Below are 25,390 nucleotides of genomic sequence, written 5' to 3'. Positions count from 1 at the left end.
CCGACAGGATTCGGCTTCACGGAGCGGTGCAGCCAGGACATGATGAGGGTCTCCATCACACGGGCTGACACGGGGCTCCCTGCAGTGGCATTTGCCCGTGCAAACTCCATCTTAAAGGTTAATCTGTTACCCAGTTCCTCAGATGTTCTTTGTGACTGACTCTCCTGGCCAGACTGGGCAGAGGAGAAGGCCCTGAGCACCAGTGGCATTTGTTTGTCCTCTGGGCTCTGCCAGACGCTGGGCAGGCAGCATCTTCAGCTCCTTATTTCTGCAGTCTGTGGTCCGGGATGGGGAGGGCCAGGGAGGGGGAGGGAATCTGAACTGCTCTGGTTCATAGAAGCCCACAGCCCGCAGGCCATTGTCAGCAAAGTCACTTCTGTTTTGCCCTGGCCACTCCAGAGAGTGGTCTCAGTTAGCCATTTGTCCCTAATCGATGACACTGTGCTCTAAGCTCCTAGAAAATCTCCAAGCTCCTCCAGAGGGCCATTCCTCAGGCAGCCAGGAGTGTGGCCTTTGGCATAGAGCCACAGGCACAATCGTTTCTCCCAGAGTGTGGCTCTGGCCCGCTGTTGCCATGCACCTGCCTGCCGCCTGCCTCTCCAGCACCACCCTCTCTGCCCTCACCCCGGTGGCCCTTCCACTCGCCGTGCTCCCCAGCCCCAGGGATCGCACTCGTTGGTTTGGAGGCTGTGGTTCTGTCCCCTTGTTCTTTCTGTGCTCCCTTTCCACAGGTCCGTTTCTTGGGTCTCCTTCACTGACTCTCACTTTTCCCTTCATCCTCCAGGGTCTCCAGATATGGAGTTCCAAAAGCCCTCCTTCCTGGAGGGAGTCCCCATGGGGGTTTCCCTAAAACAACCTCCAGGTGGTAAACCTGGGTCCCACGCTCAGAAATCGTGCTAAGGAGAGGGGCCAGGGGTGAGGGTAGGGAAAGCAGACAGATTCATCCTGCAAATCCAGGAGGCACTTTGATCCAATTTGTTCATTTCCATCAATTTCCAGTGTGGTGACAGCCCTTCTCCAGACTTCTCAGTGGCATCTCCCCATTGGCGATCCTCCACCAAATTGCAGGCGGGGATGGCTAAGTCCCCTTCCTAGCTATGAACAATGAGATTTGTTCCTAGGAGCCTTTATAGGAATTGCTTAGCTCCTGACAGAGTGTCTCTTTACATGCTTATTTTCTTATGTATGTTTGATCGTCCAACCTTTCCCGACAGTAGGATTTGACAGGTGCTCCCATGTGGCTCGGTGGTAAAGAATCCACCTGCCAGTGCAGGAGATGCAAGAAACGTGAGTTCAATCCTTGGGTTGGAAGGATCCCCTGGAAGAGGAAATGACAACCCATTCCAGTATTTTTGTCTGGGAAATCCCATGGACAGAGGATCCTGGCGGGCTAATGTCCATGGGGTCGCAGAGTCAGACACGACTGAGTGACTGAGCATACGTGTAAAGTAAACTCACTGGGAAAGCAAAACTTCACTAGATCAGTGGTTCTTGAAGTAAACTTCCCAAACCAACAATATCAGCATCCCTTGGGAGCTGCCTGGAAATGCAAATTCTTGGCCTGAGTCAGAATCTCTGGAGGGAGGTGGAGCCCGGCTGTCTGGTTTACAAGCCTCCGGGTGATGCTGATACTGAGTTGGAAAACCTCTCTGCAGATGCTTGCCTCAAATCCACACCTGGCCTGTGTTTCTTCAAGTGCTCATCTTGAAGGAGGGTTGGGATGCCATGTCAGCCTAATCCAATTTCTGTTTAAAAAGGCCCAAAGCAACTTTTTGCTCACAAGTGTAAGAGAACCATGTGTTGTTCAGTCACTAAATCATGTCTGACTCTGTGATCCCAGGGACTGCAGCACACCAGGCTTCCCTGCCCCTCACTGCCTCCCAGAGTTTGCTCAAACTCATGTCCAGTGAGTCAATGATGCTATCCAATCATCGAATCCTCTGTCACCCTCTTCTCCTACCCTCAGTCTTTCCCAATATCAGGGTCTTTTCCACTGAGTCAGCTCTTTGTATCAGGTGTCATAAGTATTGGAGCTTCCGCTTCAGCATCAGTCCTTCCAGTGAATATTCAGGTTTGATTTCCTTTAGGATTGACTGGTTTGATCTCCTTGCAGTTCAAGGGACTCTCATAAATTTCCCTTAAATCCCAAGAGTAGATCTCAGAATGAAGATAGGTGACTGGCCTGGCTACCAGGTAATTAGCAGGAAAGTGCTTTCTGCATCTTGAAGAGCAGCATGGCCTTCCTGCCCCTGCCTGTCTCCCTCCCCACCTGCCTCCCTTGGTCTCAGGTTTCCCTGGTCCTGACAGCATCTCATGTAGATGCCCAGGCAGAGCCTGCACCAGGTTCACCTCTGGCTCCCTCCTCCCTCAACAGTCCCTGCTTCACTCTTATTCTCTACACTAGTCATCCCTCAGTATCATCTAGGGGGATTGGTTCCCAGACTCTGGCCATATTCCAGACTCCGAGGATGCTCAGCTCCTTTATGTGAAACAGCATAGCACCACCTGCCCTCGCTATGTGCAAGTTCTTCATCCACTGATTCAACCAGCCGTGAATTCCATCCATGGTTGGTTGAATTAGTGGATGTGGGACCCGAGGATGCAGAGGGCAGACTGTATCGCTGTTTCCAGGTTTTCTCACAGATGCTCTCTGCATCTTTGCTTTTCTCCCACCACGACAGCTCCGGAGTAAAGAGTAGGTGTGATGCTTTGGCCCCCATCACCACATCATCCTCCATGGACTGGAGCCTCTCTTGGGGTGGTGGTGCTCCCCAGCCAGGCCAGCCTGCTCTGCCCCTGAGCGGGCCACTGCTGGAAACGCCTGCATCTGCCAGGCTGTGGCCGCCGGGCTGTGCCTGCCCAGGGCTCCAGTGACTGCTCACGTACTTCAAGGCAATTAGCTTTTTGTTAATTTGTCTGAAAAGAAACTCCCAGGGACTAAATCCCCCAGAATAGTCTCGGTGACACTCGAGGTCTGGTATGAAGCAGCGAAGTGAAGGAGCAAAGCTGACTTTCAGGCCTTTTTTGGGGTTGTTGTTGTTTCATCACTAAGTCACGTCCAACTCTGTGACCGATGGACTGTAGCCCACCGGCTCCTCTGTGCATGGGATTCCGCAGGCCAGAATACTGGAGTGGGTTGCCGTTTCCTCCTCTAGGGGATCTTCCTGACACAAGGATCAAACCTGGGTCTCCTGCACTGCAGACAGATTCTTTACTGTCTGAGCCACCAGGGACCACATACTAAATATTTTAGACTTTGAGGGCCTTTCGGTCTCTGTCACAGCGGCTCAACCCTGGTGCTGTAGTGCAGAAGGGACCTGTGTTTGTTTTCTTTTGCTGGTGTAACAAGTTGCTGTGGACTTGGCTTAAAGACAAAGTGATTTTCTTACACTCTGTGGGTTACAGGTCCCACACAGGTCTCCCTGGGCTAAACTCAAGGTGTTGACAAGGCCGGGTTCCCTTCTGGGGCCTCTAAGGGTGAATCCATTTCACTGCGTCTTCCAGCTGCTCGAGGTCATGTGCATGTCTTGGCTTTTGACCCCCTCCCCCCATTACATCTCTCTGTGCTTTCTTCTGTGTTGCAGCCCTCTTGACCTCTCTGCCTCCCTCTTCCACCTTTAAGGACCTCTGTGGTTACTCTGGGGCCACAGGATAATTAAAGGTAATTTCCTCATCTCAATTCATACCGTCAATCACATCTGCAAAGTCTTTTTTGCCCTAGAAGCTGATGTATTCACAGATCCCGTGGTTGAGGCCGTGGACATCTTGGAAGATATTTATCCCACCTGGACCGTAGACATAGTACATGCATGCTTACTCCCTCAGTTATGTCCAGCTTTTTGCACGCCCGTGGATTGTAGCCCACCAGTCCTATGGGATTCTCCAGGCAAGAATACTGGAGTGGTTAGTCATTCTCTTCTCCAGGGGATCTTCCCGACCCAGGAATGGAACCTGGTCTCCTGCATTGCAGGTGGGTTCTTTACCATTTGAGCCACCAGAGAGAAGCTACAATGTGCAAATAAATGGACATGGCTGTCTTATAATAAAACTTTATTTACAAAAGCAGAGTGCTGGCCCACAGGCCATAGCTTGCTGACTTTAGCATTCAATGATTAATGAATCTGCATCCAATTCTAACGTGACTTTCCCCGCCATCAAGCAATTCTGGGTCACCAGCTGAGGGTCTCACAATTCAACTCAGTTCTGACCTTATTTACCTTGAAATAGCATCAGACTACATAGATTAAGGGTTCAGTCCCACCAGACCACCCTCCACTACAGATGGTAATCGCAAGTCCAGGTTGTCACCTGGGTTTCTGAGCAACTGGCTAGAAATCAGAGGTTTGATGACCTATTCCTTGTTGCTGCTGCTACTGCTAAGTCGCTTCAGTTGTGTCCGACTCTGTGCGACCCCAGAGATGACAGCCCACCAGGCTCTGCCGTCCCTGGGATTCTCCAGGCAAGAACACTGGAGTGGGTTGCCATTTCCTTCTCCAATGCATGAAAGTGAAAAGTGAAAGGGAAGTCGCTCAGTCGTGTCCGACTCTTAGCGACCCCATGGACTACAGCCCACCAGACTTCTCCATCCATGGAATTTTCCAGGCAAGAGTACTAGAGTGGGGTGCCATTGATCAATTTGCTAGTGCGGCTCACAGAACTCAAGAAACTCTTTTACTTTCTAGATCAGTGGTGTATTGCAAAGGACATTAAAGGATACAAGCCAACAGCCAGATGGGGACTTTGCTGGTGGTCTAGTGGCTACGACTTCATGCTTCCAGTGCAAGGGACCTGGGTTCAATCCTTGGTCAGGGAACTAGAGCCCATATACTATAGCTAAGTTCACATGCCTCAACTAATGATCCTGCCTGCCACAACTAAGATCTGGTGCAGCCAAATAAATAACTATATAAAAAAAAAAAATCAACAGCTGGATAAAGAGATATGAAGAACAAAGTCCTAAACAAGGGAACCTCTGTCCCCATGGAGTTTGCAGCTTGACATGGTGACACACAGAAGTATTCTGGTTTCCCAACCCCAAATCCTATCCTCCTGGGGTTTCATGGGGGCCTCATTACATCGCTGGCCATTGGTGATAGATTTCCTCTCCCCTCACTGGAGATCAGTGGTGGGGCTAAAAGTTCCAACCCTCTACTCATAGTTGATTCTCCTGACAACCAGATGCACATCTTTAGGGGATTTCTAAAGTCACTTTACTCTCTGAAGCAATTTTAGGAACTGAAGACAGGAGACTGAGTCTTATAACAAAAGATGCTCCTGTTTATCTGTCCTTAAGGAAATAACAAGGGTTCCGGGAGCTCTGTGTCAGGAACTGTGGATAAGGACCAAACATACACTTCTTATTATGACCATCATTTCTCGAATCAGCAGTCCCTAGTCTTTTTGGCACCAGAGACGGGTTTCATGGAAGACAGTTTTTCCCACAGACCGGAGGTTGAGGGGGATGGTTTCAGGATGATTCAAGCCCATTACACTTATCGTACACTTTGTTTCTATTGTTATTGCTTCAACTCTGCCTCAGATCATTAGGTATTAGATCCCGGAGTTCGGGGACCCCAGCTCTCAGTATATTTTGTGCAGTGACTATTTTTGCCTGACATTTCATGAAGAAGGTTCTGGGATCCAGTAAGTTTGAGAGGGGCTTCCCAGGTGGCTCAGTGGTAGAGAATCCACTTGCCAGTTCAGGACACCTAGGTTCAATGCCTGGGTCAGGAAGATCCCCTGGAGAAGGAAATGGCAACCCACTCCAGTATTCTTGCCTGAGAATCCCATGGACAGAGGAGCCTGGTGGGCCACAGTCCATGGGGTCACCAAGAGTTAGACACGATGCAGCAACCAAACAAGAACAACAACAAATTTGAGAGACTCGATGGGTCAGATCCTTCACTCGGTAAAAGTTCTGAGAGTTCTGCAGTAAATAAGCCTGCTTAATTTCATTTAGTGCCACTTTTTTCAAGCAGCATGAGATTTTTGGCCTTGTAATACCCATTAGCACACAGAAGACCTCGGCTTCCCAGGAACGTTCTCTGGGAAACCCAGGGTTTAGCTCAGCCCCAGGCCTTGTGGACAAGCTGCCTCCAGTCTCCTGATCTCAGGTCAAGACACCAGTCACGTCACTTGAGATTTGATTAGAGAAAGCATTTTGGCTTCATTAAAGTTCATTAAATGAGCCATCCAGTGTAATTTAGCTGAATAAAAATGGCTCAAATGGCTTTAACCCACACCCCCCTTTTACAGCAATTTAATTGAGGGAAAAGCAAATATATCAACGATGTAGAAAAACACTCCTTGGCCTTCAAGAGGAACACTGGGTGGCAGCATCTGCTTCCTTGTCTCAGGGGCTGGATTTTAGGGGGTCGGCTCAGGGGGGGCCCTTCGGGGGTCGGCAGCAGCCCTAGTGATGAGATGACCGGGAGCTTCCTTCCTTCAAGGAGGCTGAGGGCAGCCACCCTCACTTCGCCCCATGGTGGGCAGCAGGCATCTCTGGTGTGGGACTGGTGTGTGCAGAGTCCACGTTCAAGATCATGAAGTATAAGCTCCCTGGTTCTGGGAGAAGCTCGCTGGTTCTGCCAGTCTCTTCTTTCTCTGTGGTTTGTTCCTTTTAAAGCAAACTCTCTGTAGGGCTAGTGCTGCATCAAGGAATTCTTCTTTCTTGGACTTTTCCTCCACATCCGTCAGCAATTTCAAACGAATCTTGGTGTGGCTTAGCAGCGGGGGGAGTTGACTGTCTTCAAGAAGACCAAAGAGATAGTTCTTTCATGGGAAAAATTCGAAAGGCAGAGACAAATTGCTGAGGGGTGTGGGGTCTTCAGAAGGAAGAACGGCCTCTTTTATATGCTGCATTCGTGGATGGAAGAAGTCAGAATTACATCATGATGACGTCACCAAGCCACAGCCCCCGAGAGCTTGTGAGAGTGAAGGGGGTGGCCTTTTGTTGTTCTCTGGGTGGCCACGCCTGATGCTTGGAGCTCGTTGTTCAGTCACTCAGTCCTGTCCGACTCTTCGTGACCCCGTAGACTGCAGCACGCCTGGCTTCTCTGTCCTTCACTACCTCCCAGAGTTTGCTCAAACTCATGTCCACTAAGTCGATGATGCCATCCAACTGTCTCATCCTCTGTCACCCTCTTCTCCTCCTGCCCTCAAACTTTCCTAGCATCAGGGTCTTTTCCAATGAGTTGGCTCTTTGCATCAGGTGGCCAAAGTCTTGGAGCTTCGTACGGTTCTTAGAATAATGCTTTCTGTAAGCAGTAGGGTGAATCCTCTAGGAAAAGTCAGTGACTATGGCATTCACAATTGGGATGCCAGCTGGGCACACTCCTGGGTCTCTGTGCTCTCTTGTAACCATCTTTTGCAAGAGAAGACTAGCATATGCCCAGGGCAGGAGCTGACCAAGCGGACAGGCTCCAGATTGCATCTTCGTGGCTGGACCCTGATTGGGAAGCTGGTTTCCTGGGGTGATGAAACATAGGTACAGAGAGGGAGGGACTGAAAATCAAGACTTGGATGCTTTCAAGATCACAGTTGGGCAGCCGACTCTGCTGTCAGGACCTTGGGGGCAAAAGAGGGGCGAGGATAGGTGTGCTTGTCTGCTAGGGCTGCCATAAATGCTGCAGACAGGGTGGCCTTAACAGCAGAAATGATGACTTCTTCACAGTTCTGGAGGCTGGGAGTCCAAGATTAAGGTGTCAGTAGGGTTCCTCTCTTCTGAGGCCTCTTGCCTCAGCTTGTAGACACTGACTTTTCCTCCTGGTGTCTTTTTGTCATCTGCCTCCATGCATGTCTGTGTCCTAATCTCTTCTTATAAGGACACCAACCATATTGGATTAGGGTTCATGGCCTCCTTTAGCCTTAATAATTTTTTGTTTTCAAAGATGAAAAAACAATATTTACTTTAATATCTATTGCCATACATTACATTCCCAAATTTCAAAAAAATAAGGTTGTAGGCAGATGAAATTATGAGAAACCTAGCAAAGTGCAACAATAACATCATATTCAGTGATGAAACACTGGATGTTTTTCTTCTAGGTTTAGTAACAAGGAAAATAAGCTGTCTTACTTATACTCAACATCACACTGAAAATCCTAGCTAGTACAATAAGTCAAGAAAAAGGAAAATCAATTGGGTTGGGGGAGGAGCAGCCAGGGTTTAACACAGATTGTGAAAAATGTATCCAATTGGATATGTTCAATGCTTCTGAGGGCTTGGTAGCATAGGGATAGCTAGGCAGCTGTGGCCAACAGTCCGTTCCACACTTGAGTCCTAAGACCCAGGCTGCCCCGGGCCAGCCTCTGCTGGTAGGACAGGAGGCACTTCCGAAGTCAGCCGCAGCCTTAATCTGGAAAGTCCACGGAGACTTCCATCTTCAGCATCGCTTCGTGGGTGGGAATTAGCATCTCCTTCTCAACCTTTTTAGCAAACTGGAGGGTCAGCCCCCAGTTGTCTCAGTGTTTGGGGAACAGAAGTATTCACCTGGTTGGCTTCTTTTGATTGCAGAGTCCATCTTTTTTATTTGTTTTTTTAATTGGAGGAACATTGCTTTACCAGTCTGTGTTAGTTTCTGACGTACAACATGAATCAGCCACATGTGTGCTAAGCTACTTCAGTTGTGTTTGACTCTTTGCAGTCCTATGGACTGTAGCCCACAAGGCTCCTCTGTCCATGGGATTCTCTAAGCAAGGATACTGGAATGGGTTGCCATGCCCTCCTTTAGGGGATCTTCCTGACTCAGGGATAGAACCCTCATCTCTTAAGTCTCCTGTATGGGCAGGAGGATTCTTTACCACTAGCGCCACTTGTGAATCAGCCATGAGTTTACAGATATCACCTCCCTCTTGAACCTCCCTCCCACCTTCATCCCACCTCTCCAGGTCATCACAGAGCACTGGGCTGAGCTCCCTGTTATACAGCAGCTTCCTACTAGCTGTCTGTTTTACATATGGTAGTGTATATATGTGGAGAAGGCAATGGCACCCCACTCCAGTACTCTTGCCTGGAAAATCCCATGGATGGAGGAGCCTGGTGGGTTGCAGTCCATGGGGTTGCTAAGAGTCGGATACGACTGAGGGACTTCACTTTCACTTTTCACTTTCATGCATTGGAGAAGGAAATGGCAGCCCACTCCAGTGTTCTTGCCTTGAGAATCCCAGGGATGGGGGAGCCTGGTGGGCTGCCGTCTCTGGGGTCACACAGAGTCGGACATGACTGAAGGGGCTTAGTAGCAGTAGCAGTGTATATATGGGGCTTCCCAGGTGGCGCTAATGGTAAAGAACCTGCCTGCCAATGCAGGACACTTGGGTTTGATCCCTGGGTCAGGAGGATCCCCTGGAGAAGGAAATGGCAACCCATTCCAGTATTCTTGCCTGGAGAATTCCATGGACAGAGGAGCCTGGCAGACTGTAGTCCATGGGGTCGCAAAAGAGTTGGGCATGACCGAAGCACTGAGCACAGCAAGATCAGTCCAGTTCAGTCTAATCGCTCAGTCATGTCCCTTTGTGCCCGCAGTGTGCATATTGTCAATCCCAGTCTCCCAATTAGCCCCCCTCGCCTTCCCTTGCTTGTCCTTCTCTACATTTCAGGGTCCGTGTTGAGTGCTTTTGTTGGATGGTAGGGTTCCCAGGGTAGAGGGTGACATCCTCCCAAATCTTGGGGCTCCATCCTGCTGCAGTTGGGCTCCCCTTTAGGAGGGTCATGGAACTACTTTCCATCCTAAGGTTCCCTCTGTTCACCACGGGGCTAATGCTGGAGGGGCGACCTCAGCCTGTCTCCCGCTCAGGGTCAGATTTGGCCATCTGGCGCCTTGTTTCCAGAGCACCCAGGAGCTGCATCACCGCCGTTCGTTACTCTGGGCCCCAGAGTCTGGGCTGTGAGAGGAGCAATAGTGCAGGACAAAATTAATGGCTTTGTTTGGTAGTCTCAGATGAGGCATACGGGGCAAGGTCATGGGGCTTGATTTTGGGAAAGGGTTTGATGCATCATCTCGTAAAATCTTGCTCACCAAATTAATTCCAGCGGTCAGGTGACTTGGAAACTGGCCACGGACTCGAGCAAAAGTCAGAGACGGGTGATAATGGCTCTGTGGGGGAGGAGGCTCGGGGCTGCTATGCAGCTCAGAGGCAGGATGGTTCTTAATTAAACCTTTGTCTGATGAGTGGGGTAACTGGCCCATCAATAACTGATGACAGGTGAATACAGGCGAGGCATCAGCTAGAAGGAAAAGCAGGGGCAGTGGGCGGTAAGCGGGTGGTAAGTCAGTTAAAACTCTTTACCTCATCTTTCCGATCTGCCCAGCACCTTGAGCGCTTGTAGATGCCTCCGAGGGCAGGATGGCCGGAGGCGTGCCCTGCTTGCCTTGTTGGGGGTGAATATGCTTGCCTTTACTGTGCTCTGTGTGTGCGTTTGCCTCTGGGCTGGATGCTTCTGTTGTGCGTCTCTGGCAGGCCGCGGTGTGCGGTTGTCCAGCTTGTGTATACGCTCTCCTCCCTGGACTTGGGCAGCACAGCGTTGCTCTCTCTGGGGACAGGCACTGTGCTGTGTGTATGTGGAGCTGGGCATTTACATGTCTGTGTGTTGGTTGCAAATGTTCCTAGGTATGTCGTTTTGTTGCCTGTTGCTGGAGTCTTTACGTTAAGACTGCTCAGAGCTGTTCAACTTTGATTGGCAGCCTCTGAGCCTCAGTTTCCTTATCTATTGCATGGAGATCATAGCAATACCCACCTTGTACAGTTGCTGTAAATATTAAATGAAATCGAGAAAGCAAAAGTGGGTAAATGAGTTGTTATCATTGTTATTTTGTTGCTAAGTTGTGTCTAATTCTTCTGCAACCCCGTGGACTATAGCCTGCCAGGCTCCTCTGTCCATGGGGTTTTCCAGGCAAGAATACTGGAGTGAGTTGGCATTTCCTTCTCTGGGATCTTCCCAACGTGGGGATAAAACCCAGTCTCCTGCATTGGCAGGCGGGTTCTTTACCACTGAGCCAGTGGGGAAGCCCCAAGTAGCGGAGTAGCTGGTACTGAGTAAACCCTTAGTGAATGCAGATTTTGGTCTTGGAGATGATGTGGGGAGGCAGGAGGAGGTGAGAGAAGAAGAGGATCTGGACCCCCGAAGGTGAAGGTGGTTTGTGGACCATGGAGGAGGAGGAAGGGAAGAGGGCAGTCATGGACAAAGCCCTTGAGTCCTGCCATGGCCGCTCCATCTGGCCAAAGAACTGAAGGAATGCAAGGGGCTCTTTCTCCCCCAGTTGGGGCTTGGTGGGTGGGGGAGGCCTGGGGTGGGGAGCTACAGAGGGGACACCCCTGGGAGAGTGGGATCCCCCCTCCCCTGTATCCGGTCTCCCCTGCCCCTCCCCCTCAAGTTGTAATAAGGAGATAATGCAATTTCTTATTCTTTATTTGCCCAGAATGCCTGTTATTTTCTTTCTTTCAGAATCCAATTTTCTCTTGACATTTCTGCCTAATGTAGCAAAACTTGACCTTTGTGAAAGGACATTGCTGGCAGCCTGCTCCCTGCCTCGGGCCCCCCAAGAACTCCGGGCTGCTCTTCCCTCAGAGACGGGCGAGGGTCCCCACTTTACCTGGACCGCTCCTGGGTCCGCGCCTCCTCCTTCCTGTGGGGGCAGGGGCAGGGCATGTTTCCCAGGGCGTGGTGAACCTGGGGTTCCCGGCTGCTGCCTCTTATGGCAGCCACTGCTCAGCTTTAGAACCAGGAACTCTGTTCCAGGCTGTACTGGAGTCGGGCAGAGAGCTCAAGGCCCCAGGGCCTTTTCTAACTTCTGCTGCCTCTGGTGCTGTTATGTGTAAACCAGCAACAAGGTTCTGATGCATAAACTCACCTTTATGGAAACATCAGAGCAGCTGATGGTAATGGAGATACCTAGGGTGGTACCCAATCCTGTTATTCTTGACCCCAAGCTTCAGCTCAGGTCCACTCCCGGGTGTAAGGTCACGACTCTAACGGGCGTACATGTCTGATCGCCTGCTTCTCCCTTCTGAGCAGGAGATGCTCTGCTGGGAGCTGGGCGCCTGGGTGTCCTCATGGTCGTCATGCAGTTCTTCTAGCCACCTTCCCTTCCAATTCAGTGGGGGAATGAGGCGGTTTGTAGGAAAAAGATATGCCGTTGTTAGGGGTTTTGTGAAGCTGAGCATGCAGATGGGTTAAGGTTTATGGGCTTTTTTTTTTTTAAATTGTGGTACTGTATTGGGGCACTATTACAACAGCTAAGGCATGGAAGCAACCTAAGTATTCAATGGCAGATGAATGGATAAAGATGTGCTACATGATGGAGTATTACTCAGTCATTAAAAGGAGGTTTATAGGCTTTTGGTTTATAGGCTATAGGGTTAGGCTGTGTTGGCATTCACACCAGCATTCCACAGCCCTGCAGAGAGGAAGTTAGTGACAGCGAGGGGATATGAGGGGCCCTTCTAAAGAGGGCCAAGGAGAGAGTGCTGGGAGTTGGGGAGAGAGTGTGACAGTAAGTTTGGGGTACACCTCCTTGGAGACCTTCCCTTTGTCCCCAGTCCCTTACACCCCAAGAATGGGGTCTTCCTCCCCCACACAGTCATGGGCTGCCCCCAAATAGTGCTAGTTGCTCAGTCATGTCTGACTCTTTGTGACCCCATGGATTGTAGCCCACCAGTCTCCTCTGCCTTCTCCAGGCAAGAATACTGGAGTGGGTTGCCATTTCCTTCTCTGGGGGATATTCCTGAGCCAGGGATCCAACCCAGGTCTCCTGCATTGCAGGCAGATTCTTTACTGTCTGAGCCACCAGGGAAGCCCATGTCACCAAGATAGAGCTGCCTCAAATGCAAAGGGGAAGCCCTGTCCTGCAGCTTGTCCTTGGCTTTGAACATCTGCTCCTCCGATGAGCCATGATTACCCTCTGTGACCTCACCCAGGATGAGCTTCTCCAATGGGCTCCAGGCCCACACATCCAGCAGGCTGTCTTATGTCTCTCTGTGGACATCAAACAGGCATCTCAAGCTTAGTGTCTGCAAGGGGGAAGGTCTTGATCTCCATGCCACTCTCCAGTGGGGACCCTTCTGCAGCCTTGGGCTCATTAAATGACAGCACCACTCTCCTGGGCATTCAAGTCTCCCTCTGTGGCCTGATCCAACCCCACAGGAATTCTGGCAGCTCTCCCTCACCACCTAGCTTGAATTCATCAGCTTAATCATCTCTGTGCTCTCTTCTTGCCTGGAATATGGCAGCATCTCCTAATTGCTTTGATGGCTTCCAGTCTTGGGTTCCTGTTTTTAAAGATGCTGGTTAGGTTACGCCACGTCCCTACTTAACACCGTTCGGAGCTCTCCCATTGTTCCTTAAAGTAAAATCCAGATGCCTTACTTTGGCCCAAAAGGTGGGTGTGGCATGGCCCCTTCTGGGTGCTTACTCTACGTTTAGTTTTAAAATCTTTTGACCAAATGGCATGGGGATCTTAGTTCCCTGACCAGGGATCAAACCAGCAACCCCTGCCTTGGAAGTGCAGCGTTTTAACCACTGGACTGCCGGGGAAGTCTCCTCCTATTTATCCTAGACCACACTTCCCCTACTTGCTTTCTCACTGGCCTCCTTTCTGGCTCCCTTATCCCTCTCAGGGCTTCACACCTGATGCTCCCACTGCCTGGAACACACCTTCCCTGGCCCTCAGCTTAGCTTCACTCCTCTTGTCTCAGCTCCAGTGTCCCCTCTCAGAGGGCATTTATGGAAGCCTTTGACTTGTGGAATGTTCAGAATGCTTGTTTATGGCGATTATTTCATAGATATATATTATCTTAAACTCATCAATACATATACATTAAATATGGACAAAATTTTTTGGAAAGTCAACTATACCTTAATAGTAAAATAAAAAAGGAGGGATGAATTAGAAGTTTTAGGCTAGCAGATACAAGCTGCTGTATATAAAATGGATAAGCAGTAAGGCCTTACACACTTCTAACATAGCCCCGACTCTCTGCCCCGTTAGTTTCTTGCCCGACTTTGCTTAGACCCTTTATTCTACTCATCACAAACTGCAATTCTCTTGCTTATTCATTTGTAACTTGAACATATGTTCCCAAGAGACCTTATCTACTGTCCACCCCCTCGTTCCTTAGTGGAGCCTATATTTGGCTGTGAACAAATATGTGGTATAGAAGTCCTCTAAATATAGGTGCACTTGTAAGTCTATGCATATGTGTATGAACAGGAGCCTGTGCTTGCCTTTGTTACCGACGTGTTTGATAGACATAAATATGCACGTGCTTGTGTGTGTGGATAGGTATTTACCTAAGTGCAGTCTTTACTGCTCTCCTTTCTCATCACTAGATGAATCCCCACAGTTCCTGGGGTGCCACTTGGACTCCAACGTCTCCAGCTGCTGCCTTGAAGGACTGTTATCACATCGAAAGTTGTTTGTTGAGCCTGGCAAAGTAATAACCGTGGGTGTGTTTCTTCTTTTATTCAGAAGACTAATGACTGCTCCTTTCCCTGTACATCCTAATGAGAACAATTAAATAGCCATTACGAGGAGAACAGAAGTGTGAACAAAAAGGCTGATGTCTTGATCATCGATGGGCAGGGTAGCTGAGGGAGGGACTGGCTTGAAGGAATTATAGGTGTGGAGTTTTTTTTTGACTTGTGTGAATGTTAAGAATGTTTGTTGGTAACAGGGCACAATAGCCTCACTTATGAAGGGTGAAGAAGTCCCAGGTATCTACAGTACAGGGTGGGGCATATACAATATACAATAACAATACAGTATTGTACACTTACAATTTTGGGAAAAGGGTACATGTTCTATTAAATATTATTATAAAAAAAGGAGGGAAGAAACTTTTAGAGGCGCCAGTTAAGTTTATGGCACTGTTTATGGTGATCATTTATTTATATATATTATTTTAAACTCATTAAGACATATAAATATGTACAGATCTTTTGGTAAGTCAACTATGCCTCAGTAATGAAAAATGGGAGGTGGGATAAATTAAGAGTTTGGGATTAGCAGATACAAACTACTGTATGTAAAATGGATAAGCAATAGGTCCTACTGTGTAGCACAGGGAATTATATTCAGTTACCTATATAAACCATAATGGAAAATACTGTGAAAAATAATGTACTTTTGTGTAACAATCACTTCACTGTACAGCAGAAATTAACTCAACATTGTAAATCAACTGTACTTCATTTGAAAAAAATACTTGCTGGTTTGTACACGCTCTACCCTGAGGGTTCCCTGTCCTCCTGAAAGAGGGTGGGCTTAAAAAGGTGAAATTTTATTGTGGTGAGAGGACAGCAGAGAATGACCAAGAAAATTTTATTAATTTATTTATTCCATTCGATTTGTAAAGTCTTTTCTTTAAAAGATCTCAGCATCCTCTCAAGACATGATCTTTAGCCTTGACTACTACAGATGTGCTGTTAGCCAAATGGAACGAAGGAGAAGCACAGCTGAGCCAGGCTCCCATGAAATGACCATGCTTACTACACAGAGCAAGACTTATTCCAGATTGTCCTTTAATTTTCTTTATTTGTCCGTCTTACAGAAACCTGTCAAGTAACCGGCTCACCACACTCTCATGGCAGCTCTTCCAGACGCTGAGTCTTCGGGAATTGTAAGTTCAGTTTTGAAAACTGTCCAAATTGGTGGAGTGGTGGTTAGAGGTCGGGTGAAGCCACTGGAGGCTGGGCATACAACTGAAGGGGTTTTTGGGGTGGATGACATGGGTGTACCATGTTCAGTGAGAGGGAGTCACCTCATCCCTTGATTTCTGATACTCTTTCTGGGCATAGTACATTTCAGAAAATGGGAATTTCATCTCTTAGCAGGATGTAGTTTTGTGACTTGTTAGTAATTAGTTAATAACAGTATTGAATTTATAATAATAAAGAGAGTTAGTTTATAATAAATAACATTTGTAATATGTAAGTAGATTATTAGGTGTGCTTTCATTTACATGACCTCTGACTTATCATCACTAGTGTCAATCAAGGTAGGTATTATTATGCTTCCCATAAGAATGGTATCTCCACCCTTTAAGGTGAGGGTTTTTTAGCTCCAGAAAGGCATGTGAGACACAGCCAAGATCACCTTGCTAGGGACTGGCAGAACCAGGACTTGAACATAAGCCTTTAGTTTCAGATTGCATGGCTTTTCCACTTCTCATGATCTTCTGTCAGCCTATTTGGCTTGAGTATGGGCATCTTGAAGGGACAAAGCCCATATATTTATTCAATCTGCCTGTGGACCTAAGCTTAGCCTTGATGCATTCTGAGCCTGATCAGTGTGCTCCTACCCCAGCTAGCCATTTTCCACAAACACATATTGGATGGATGAGTGAAAAACCTGGGACCACTGCTGGAAAAAATAACTCATGTTGTCGTGTGAGTCATCAGGGTCAGCTCAGTGCACGAAGGACGGCATATTATGTTGAGAGAACAAATCAAGGAATAAACTGCAAAGGAATTGAGACATGGATGGAATTAGGGACTCAGTGTTCCAGAGACACTGCTCACGTGTCTTCTCTTTTACTTGGTGACTCCGGTCCAAATTCACTGAATGCAGATTGCTTTCCTATCCTTTACCAAGAGGCAATGAATGACCTTGGATCCCTGCCCAAGCTGTTGGCCTTTCAACTTTTTCTCCTTCCAACTGGTTAAGACCTGAGTTCAAGGAAGAGTCATAACCTTTTCTGACCCAGTTTGTCAGGAGGAAGAATATGTACATTGCCATGACAGTCCTGTATGTACCCTACTCATCCTCATGGAGTAGGTGCCTACATGATGCTGAAAGAGGCCATTCCAGGGATGGGAAGGGCAGAGAGGGTCTCTTTGACAGTGTTGGAGGGTTTAGGATCAAACCGCTTTCCTACCTTAGGACTTTGCCCTTCCCACTAGCCTTCTCCTCTGCCACAAGCACAATAGCTGTAGTGATCAGAGTTCATATATGGCTACCATATATCAGGTCATATATGGCTACCATCAGATGTACATCAATAAAAACTTCTGATCTTGAAAAAAGGTAAATATATACTCATGTGCATTCATGCTAAGTTGATTCAGTTGTGTCTGACTCTTTGCTACCCTATGGACTGTAGCCCGCCAGGCTCCTCTGTCCATGGGATTCTCCAGGTGGGAAAAATGGGGTGGGTTGCTATACCCTCCTTCAGGGGATCTTCCCAATCCAGGGATTGAACCGGCGTCTCCTGTGTCTTCTGCATTGGTAGGTTCTTTACCACTAGCGCCACCTGGGAAGCCCAAATATATACTCGTTAGTTTATAAAACACAGAGAAACTGGACAATGTCACAGAGATATCTCAGCGTCAGGTTGGTCCACCTGATGCACTTGTGTTCATTCCCATCTTTGTAGGTAGACAAGATGTTAAAGGTAAATGAACCTGACTGCTTTGATCACCACTAATGCTGACTTCTGAGATCTTAGTTTGTTGCAGGCACTGTGCCAAGCAATCTATTGAGTTAAGCATGTTATTTAATCCTTATAACAATTCTATCAGGTCAGAATGACTACTATCACTTCACCTTTGGGGACCCTGGGAGTACTTAGCAAGGCCAAGTATCTTGGTTAAGGTCACCTGTTAGTTGAATGGCAGCATATGGACTCAAGATCTTGACTATTATGCTCAGCCATCTCCCAACTTTTTCAGTCTTTTTTCAATCCAGGTGTGTTAGTCACTTAATCATGTCTGACTCTTTGTGACCCACCAGGCTCCTCTGTCCATGGGATTCTCCAGGCAAGAAAACTGGAGTGGATAGCCGTTCTCTTCTCCAGGGGATCTTCCCGACCCAGGGATTGAACCCAGGTCTCTCCCATTGCAGGCAGATTCTTAACCATCAAAGCCACCAGGAAAACCCTTCCAATCCAAGGATGGATCCATTCTATGATAATTTTCAAACAAATGTGTGATTGCAGTTTTTCCTTACCTTGCTTTAAAACTGACCAGGGGCCCTGCCCTAAAGGATCTAGTTGGGGGCTCTCTTTCTTGAGAATCTTTCATTTAGTTCTCCCAAGAACCCAGCCCTTTCATCTCTGGGAGTCTAGGGACAGCATCTCTCCAGGGGACTTCTTGGTCTGCCCTTGGAATTATCGAGACAGCGTTCAGTGCTCCTTCTAAAAGTCACTGGCTGCTAAATCAATGGTGTGCTGCCCCCGTGACCTGTTTCTTGGAGTTTTAGAAACAGTTGTTCCATGGATATATATTTAAAGAAAATGTCAGATTTCTCCCAGAGGCTCATGGGACTCTGCATTCATCTTTGCCCGGGATCAATACACCAGTGAGCTGGCTGTGACTTATGGTGGAATGAAGACGTTCCCTCCAGGCCGAGTCACTGTGGGAGAAGCACCATGTCCACGGAGTATTTTATTTCTGTCATATTGTTAAATAAGAAAAGAATTATATTGGAAAATAAAGAAACCCCTCTCTGAGGGAGCAGTCGCTTGATAGGGGTCTTTTTTTTTTTTTTTTGAGGAAGAATTGAATGTTGAGAGTGGAAAATTTATCTCTTGGCTGGAGGGGCCGCATGTTGGCTCTTAGCTGTGGCTGTGATTAAAATCCAAACAATCCCAGTTCCTGGCAAATGGAAGAGGGGGTCGTATTTTCTTGTCTGACTTCCTGATTAGTCCACATGGCGCCATCTGCCACAAGCCATGTAGACTGCCAGGGTCTGCCCAATGGAGCCTGCGGGCTGGGGTGTGGGGAAGGATTGGGTAGTTCCAGGAAGAAAGACTGTTGGTCCTAGAGGAGATGGCTCTGTGAACTGGGGCAGCCAGATCATCGCAAGGGTAGAGGTGTGAGGCTTCCAGTGACCTTCTGCAGGAACAGAAGGCTTGAACTGGGGCTTTTGACAGCTTCTTAGCACATTTTATTCCTTCGTGGGGGATCTCTGCCTGCCCCAACCAGCCCCTCCTCTGATCCTTGATAGAAGAATGAATGCTGTTGGGATTCCCCATCAGAAGGCTGAGTGTGTATGACTTTTCCAGTAGCAGAGAAGGAGAAAGAAGAGACGTCTACTGAGTCCCTAATGTATACAAGGACTTCCCCTGTGGCTCAGCAGTAAAGAATCCGCCTGCCAATGCAGGAGGCGCTGAGATGTGGTTCAGTCCCTGGGTTGGGAAGATCCCCTGGAGGAGGAAATGGCAACTCACTCCAGTATTATTACCTAGGAAATCCCATGGACAGAGGAGTCTGGCGGTCTACAGTCCATGGGGTCACAAAGACACGGACACGAATGAGCGACTAAACAACAGCAGCAATGTCTAAGAGGTCCACTCTCATCTCAGGGAACAATCCCACAGCGGGGTGGGGATGTCCTTATTCTCCAGTTTGACAGATAAGGGGTGGAGGCCTGGCCAAGTGAAATAACTGATCCAACATCACATGGCAAGTAACGGGAATTAGTACTGTGATTATTAGCATTGCTACCACCCAGGTCTGCTCTTTTCAAAGACCAGCTCTTTTCTGACCCAACTGAGCCCCACAGCCCACATGCTTTGCATCACCTTCCAGAAGCCACTCTCAACATGGCAGCTCCCCTTGGAATCAATGGGGGAAAAACAATGGAATCCAAAGGGAAAAAAAAAATCCAAACAAGTTAGCATCTCAGGGCCCTCGCCATGTGCCAGACACTTCTTTCACTCATTTCTCATTTACTCTTGTGCGATGAAGGGTATGGTCTTGGCTGAGCACCTGGCCCACTGCTTCTCACTGGTCCGGTCTGTTTTTTCTTACTGATAAAAACTGGAAGCATCTTTCAAGACTTCATTAGAGTAGCCGGCAGTCTTCCAATAGCACGGGTTTAGAGAAATTTGAGTTGGCGTTGCACAGTGCTCTCTGAAGTCTCTGGTTTGGGTAAGATGGTGTCTTCCCATTACCAAGAAGATGGGAATGGTCTGATGAGAAAGCCAAGCAAGAATCAAAGAGATTGCCTCCAAGATAAAGAATGAATTTGAAAGAAAAGAAGCTTGGATTCTGAATCCCATGATACAATTTAGGCAAAAGCGAGAGGCATCAGAGGATATAAACTCACGGTGCAGAAACCCTTCAGAAATACCCTAAGGACCATTAGTGTATCTCCAACAGGCTTCTCTTAATACCCTGCATGCACAGAGCAGACATGATTAAAATAGATTGGAATATTTCATTTTCTTAAAGCAAAGTGATAATTGCATCTGGTATAATCTGCAGATTTCATCGACTTGGTAAAATATTAACTTGGTTTCGGGGATGGCTTTGTGCTAATCCTGGCACTTTCCTTCTCCCAGTCCTGGCACTGACTGCTTGCCACGGCTCTTCAAGTCACTAAACAAGCTGGTTAAGGGGTTCCCTGGTTGCTCCGTGGTTAAGAATCTGCCTGCCAGTGCAGGAGACTTGGGTTCCATCCTTGGTCCAGGAAGATCCCACATGCCTTGGAGCAACTAAGCCCGTGTGCCACAACTACTGAGCCTGTGAGCCGCAGCCACTGAAGCCTCAGCACCTAGAGTCCCTCCTCCACCACAAGAGAAGCCACCACAATGAGAAGCCCGCGCGCAGCAACTAGAGAGTAGCCCCCACTCACCGCAACTAGAGAAAAACCTGTGCAGCAGGGAAGACCCGGCGCAGCCTAAATAAGTAAATAAGCTTCCCAGGTGACTCAGTGGTAGAGAATCCGCCTGCAATGCAGAAGACCTGGGTTCAGTCCTTGGGTCGGGAAGATCCCCTGGAAAAGGAAATGGTAACCCACTCAGATATTCTTGCCTGGGAAATCCCATGGACAGAGGAGCCTGGTGGGCTACAGTCCATGAGGTCTCAAAAGAATTAGACATGACTTAGTGACTAAACAAGGAAAAGGCAATGGCACCCCACTCCAGTACTCTTGCCTGGAAAATCCCATGGATGGAGGAGCCTGGTAGGCTGCAGTCCATGGGGTCACTAAGAGTCGGACACGACTGAGCGACTTCACTTTCTCTTTTCACTTTCATGCATTGGAGAAGGAAATTGCAACCCACTCCGGTGTTCTTGCCTGGAGAATCCCAGGGACGGGGGAGCCTGGTGGGCTGCCGTCTATGGGGTCACACAGAGTCGGACACGACTGAAGTGACTTAGCATAGCATAGTGACTAAACAACCAACAACAGCAAAATAAGTAAATAAACAATCAGACTAATAATACTGTTATTATGATAATAACCTGACCTCTTTATTGCCCCTATAACTTCAGAAAGCATATTAACATAGATCATCACTAATTCTCACAATAACTGTGAGGATGGAAGATTGAACCCCTTTATAGAAGTAAAAACAGAGCCTTGCAGAATGAAGTTACTTGCTGTCTTCATATCCTAGGGCTGCCTTGACCTATTTCCACAAATTTGGTGGCTTTGAACAGTAGAAAATGATCCTCTCCCTGTTCTGGAGCCCAGAAGTCCAAACTCAGAGTGGCAGCAGGATACACACACTGCAGAGGCTCGAGGGAGAGCCCGTCCTTGCCTTTTCCAGGGCCTAGTGGCCTCCGGGGGTCCTCGGCTTGTGGTAGCACCATTCCAGTCTCTGCCTCCGTCTTCACGTGGCCATCTTCCCCACCTCTCTGTCTTTCATCTTTCCCTCCTTTCTGTTTCTCTCTCTCTTCGGCTGCACAGCATGGCTTGTGAAACTTCCCTGAGCAGAGATTGAACTCCAGGCTCCCTGCAGTGACCACTGGGGAAGTCCTTTCCCTCCTTCCTCTTCCGTGGATACCGGTCATTGGGTTTACGGCCCACTGTATTCCAGCATGATCTCATTCATGATTTAACTTGATTATATCGGCAAAGACTCTGTTTCCAAGAAGGTCACATTCACAACTACTGGGACTCAAGGCTTTGGTAGAGGAGGAGACACTCTTCAGTCTCCTACGGCCCCCCCAAGGTGACACGGCTGGCTCAACTCAGATCTTCGGGTACTTTTTTAATGATCGGGATGCTGGCATCTTCAGATGCCCTTTGGGCATATTTTCTTCTGTCACAACAGATTTGGGTCTCTTCCCCATTTTCCACTACCTGACACCAGGATTGCCACCCGCAGCACCGATACTGCGGAGGGGAGAAGAAAACCAGAGTGATGCCTGGCGGGGAATCAGTGTTTTCTAAACACCCAGTCTTGGCGTTGGCTGTTCAGCCAAGTGTCTGTGTGCACAGACTCAGATGAGGCTGAGTTAATCTGCAGGAAGCCCCAGGGGCCCTGCAATTAGGCCCCGGGCCATCTTGGGGCAAGGGCTGGGTGTTGGTAATCTGTGCTCTGAAGCAGCTGCTGCTGTATTATTCATGGGGCTGCCTGCATTATTGATGGAGCCCGGGAAGGCTGGCTTTAGGCTCCAGGAGTCTGTCCCTGAAGCCCTGGCTGAAGGCTCCACTGCTCCAGGCCGGACTGGATGGGAGAGTGGACAGCTTCATTTAGACCCAGGACTTGCCCTTCTTTGCTTCTGGTCCATTTCACAGATTTTTTGTTTTTTAAAAAAATAATTTTATTAATTAATTTATTTGGGGCCTGTGCTGGGTCTTCCTTACTGCGCGTGCTCTTCTCCAGTTGTGGCGAGTGAGGCCTGCTCTCTACTTTCGGTGCATGGGCTTCTCACTGCGGTGGCTTCTCTTGTTCCAGATCACAGGCTCTAAGGCACTCAAGCTTCAGTAGTTGCAGTTTCTGGCCCCAAGAGCACAGGCTGAATAGTTGGTGACTCATGGGCTTAGTTGTTCCACCGCATATAGAATCCTCCCAGATCAGGGGTCGAATCCGTGTCTCCTGCATTGGCAGACGGATTCTTTACCCATGAGCCAGCAGGAAAGGCCCTACTGCGCTATTTAACTCCCTCATCAGGTTATGAAGACGACAGGGGATTTGCTCAGTGAGATGCTTGGTGCACTACTGTTCTGAGTCTCAACATGCTCTCTGCTGTGTGTATGTCATGCTGTCCAGGAGGAGGGTCCAGAGGGATCGGGGGAGAACTCAGGGCTCTTCTACAATTTTCAGGAGACTCTGGGTGGGAGGAAAGGAACATGTCTTGTAGTGCTTGCCTTCTGGAGGAGAAAGAGGGAAGGAAATAAACAAGCCATTAGCGTGCCCATGCCTGGCGGGGTCTTAGCCATGCCCCACATGTCTCACCAGCTCCTCCTTCCAACCTCAGGGTGCTGAGGCATCAGCCTCCGTTCTGGGGGACACTCCTAAGATGTGGGGAAACACAGGAGTGCAGGGCTCAGACCAGAGGCAGAACTGAATAAAGCACATGTGACCTGAAGCAGCCCGGCCAAGCCTCTCACTTGTCTAGTATTTTCCACCCAAGTGGGTAATCTGTATTTTTACAGCTACTTAATAATGAATGACCACATCTTGTCAAGTAAGCAACTGGGAAAAATCAGGCTGACCTGGTTCAGTTTGCATATATTCCAGCATCTGGACCCTCAATATCCTTCCAACGGGGCTGGGGCTGACAGGCCTCTCCTCTCAGCCCCTGCAGTGTGAATCCCAACCAGTTCTCCACTTCCTTTCCCCCAAGGCAGGCTGAGCAGTTTCTTCCCTCCAGAAAAAACCTCTCTGGTTTTCTCCTGTCTACATTTTCTCTGTTCTCTTTCTCATTTCTCAGCCACTGCACATGCATCTATCTTAATCCCAGGGCAAACCCCTCCGAGGGTCCTTAATTTCATCCCTCACTTTCCTGCCCTAGGACCTTCCCTTCCCCTCCCCACCCCCCGGCCCTACCCCCACCCCAGCCCTGATACGTTTCCCTTCTTCCTTTCCACTGGTTTCTTCTCTTCTGTTTTTCAACCAAAGACATTTCTCTCCACCATTAACTTCCTGTGCCCTGGAGCATAAAACCTTGGGATCATATTTTACTCTTTCCTTTTCTTCTACCTCCAGTGAAACACCAAACACCACCTTGTCTTCCTTTATGATATTTGCTCCATTTTCCCCTTCACTCTCCCCAATTTGATTGCAGAATTCCAAATGTGAATGCAGAGTTTTCCAACTTTGAATGCATCCCTTTGAGTGAAGAGTTTCAAAGAATAGCAAGGAGAGATAAGAAAGCCTTCCTCAGTGATCAATGCAAAGAAATAGAGGAAAACAATAGAATGGGAAAGACTAGAGATCTCTTCAAGAAAATCAGAGATTCCAAGGGAACATTTCATGCAAAGATGGGCACAATAAAGGACAGAAATGGTATGGACCCAACAGAAGATATTAAGAAGAGGTGGCAAGAATACACAGAAGAACTGTACAAAAAGATTTTCATGACCCAGATAACCATGATGGTGTGATCGTTCACCTAGAGCCAGACATCCTGGAATGTGAAGTCGAGTGGGCCTTAGGAAGCATCACTCCAAACAAAGCTAGTGATGTTGGAATTCCAGTTGAGCTATTTCAAATCCTAAAAGATGATTCTGTGAAAGTGCTGCACTCAATATGCCAGCAAACATGGAAAACTCAGCAGTGGCCACAGGACTGGAAAAGGTCAGTTTTTATTCCAATCCCAAAGAAAGGCAATGCCAAAGAATGTTCAAACTACTACCACACAATTGCACTCATCTCACACACTAGCAAAGTAATGCTCAAAATTCTTCAAGCCAGGCTTCAGCAATACTTCAACTGTGAACATCCAGATGTTCAAGCTAGATTTTAAAAAGGCAAAGGAACCAGAGTCAAATTGCCAACATCCATTGGATCATAGAAAAAACAAGAGAGTTCCAGAAAAACATCTATTTCTGCTTTATTGACTATAACAAAGCCTTTGACTGTGTGGATCACAACAAACTGTGGAAAATTCTGAAAGAGATGGGAATACCAGACCACCTGACCTGCCTCTTGAGAAATCTGTATGCAGGTCAGGAAGCAACAGTTAGAACTGGACATGGAACAACAGACTGGTTCCAAAATGGGAAAGGAGTACGTCAAGGCTGTATATTGTCACCCTGCTTATTTAACTTATATGCAGAGTACATCATGCAAAATGCTGGGCTGGATGAAGCACAAGCTGAAATCAAGATTGCTGGGAGAATATCAATAGCTTCAGATATACAAATGACACCACCCAATGGCAGAAAGCAAAGAAGAACCAAAGATCCTCTTGATGAAGGTGAAAGAGGAGAATGAAAAAGTTGGCTTAAAACTCAACATTCAGAAAACTAAGATCATGGCATCCAGTCCCATTACTTCATGGCAACAATGGGGAAACAATGGAAATAGTGAGAAACTTTATTTTCTTGGGCTCCATAATAACTGCAGATGGTGACTGCAGCCATGAAATTAAAAGACACTTGCTCCTTGGAAGAAAAGCTATGACCAACCTAGACAACATATTAAAAAGCAGAGACATTACTTGCCAGCTTTGTCACATTGCCAACAAAGGTCTGTCTAGTCAAAGCTATGGTTT

The 25,390-nt window shown here is 48.0% G+C and overlaps 1 protein-coding gene across 1 annotated transcript in view; it reads left to right on the top strand.

The window, feature by feature from the left end:
- Positions 1-25,390, top strand: part of NTRK3 (neurotrophic receptor tyrosine kinase 3) — a 428,727-nt gene that overhangs the window by 108,168 nt on the left and 295,169 nt on the right. Inside the window, exon 4 of the mRNA XM_027521083.1 lies at positions 15,547-15,615. Coding sequence (XP_027376884.1) covers positions 15,547-15,615 — 69 coding nt within the window. The remainder of the gene's footprint in view (positions 1-15,546; positions 15,616-25,390) is intronic.

This window comes from Bos indicus x Bos taurus, chromosome 21 (assembly GCF_003369695.1).
Source record: "Bos indicus x Bos taurus breed Angus x Brahman F1 hybrid chromosome 21, Bos_hybrid_MaternalHap_v2.0, whole genome shotgun sequence".
Classification (NCBI taxonomy): domain Eukaryota; kingdom Metazoa; phylum Chordata; class Mammalia; order Artiodactyla; family Bovidae; genus Bos; species Bos indicus x Bos taurus.
The sequence above is the reverse complement of the archived record's forward strand: the minus strand, read 5'-3'. Positions and strand labels throughout refer to the sequence as shown.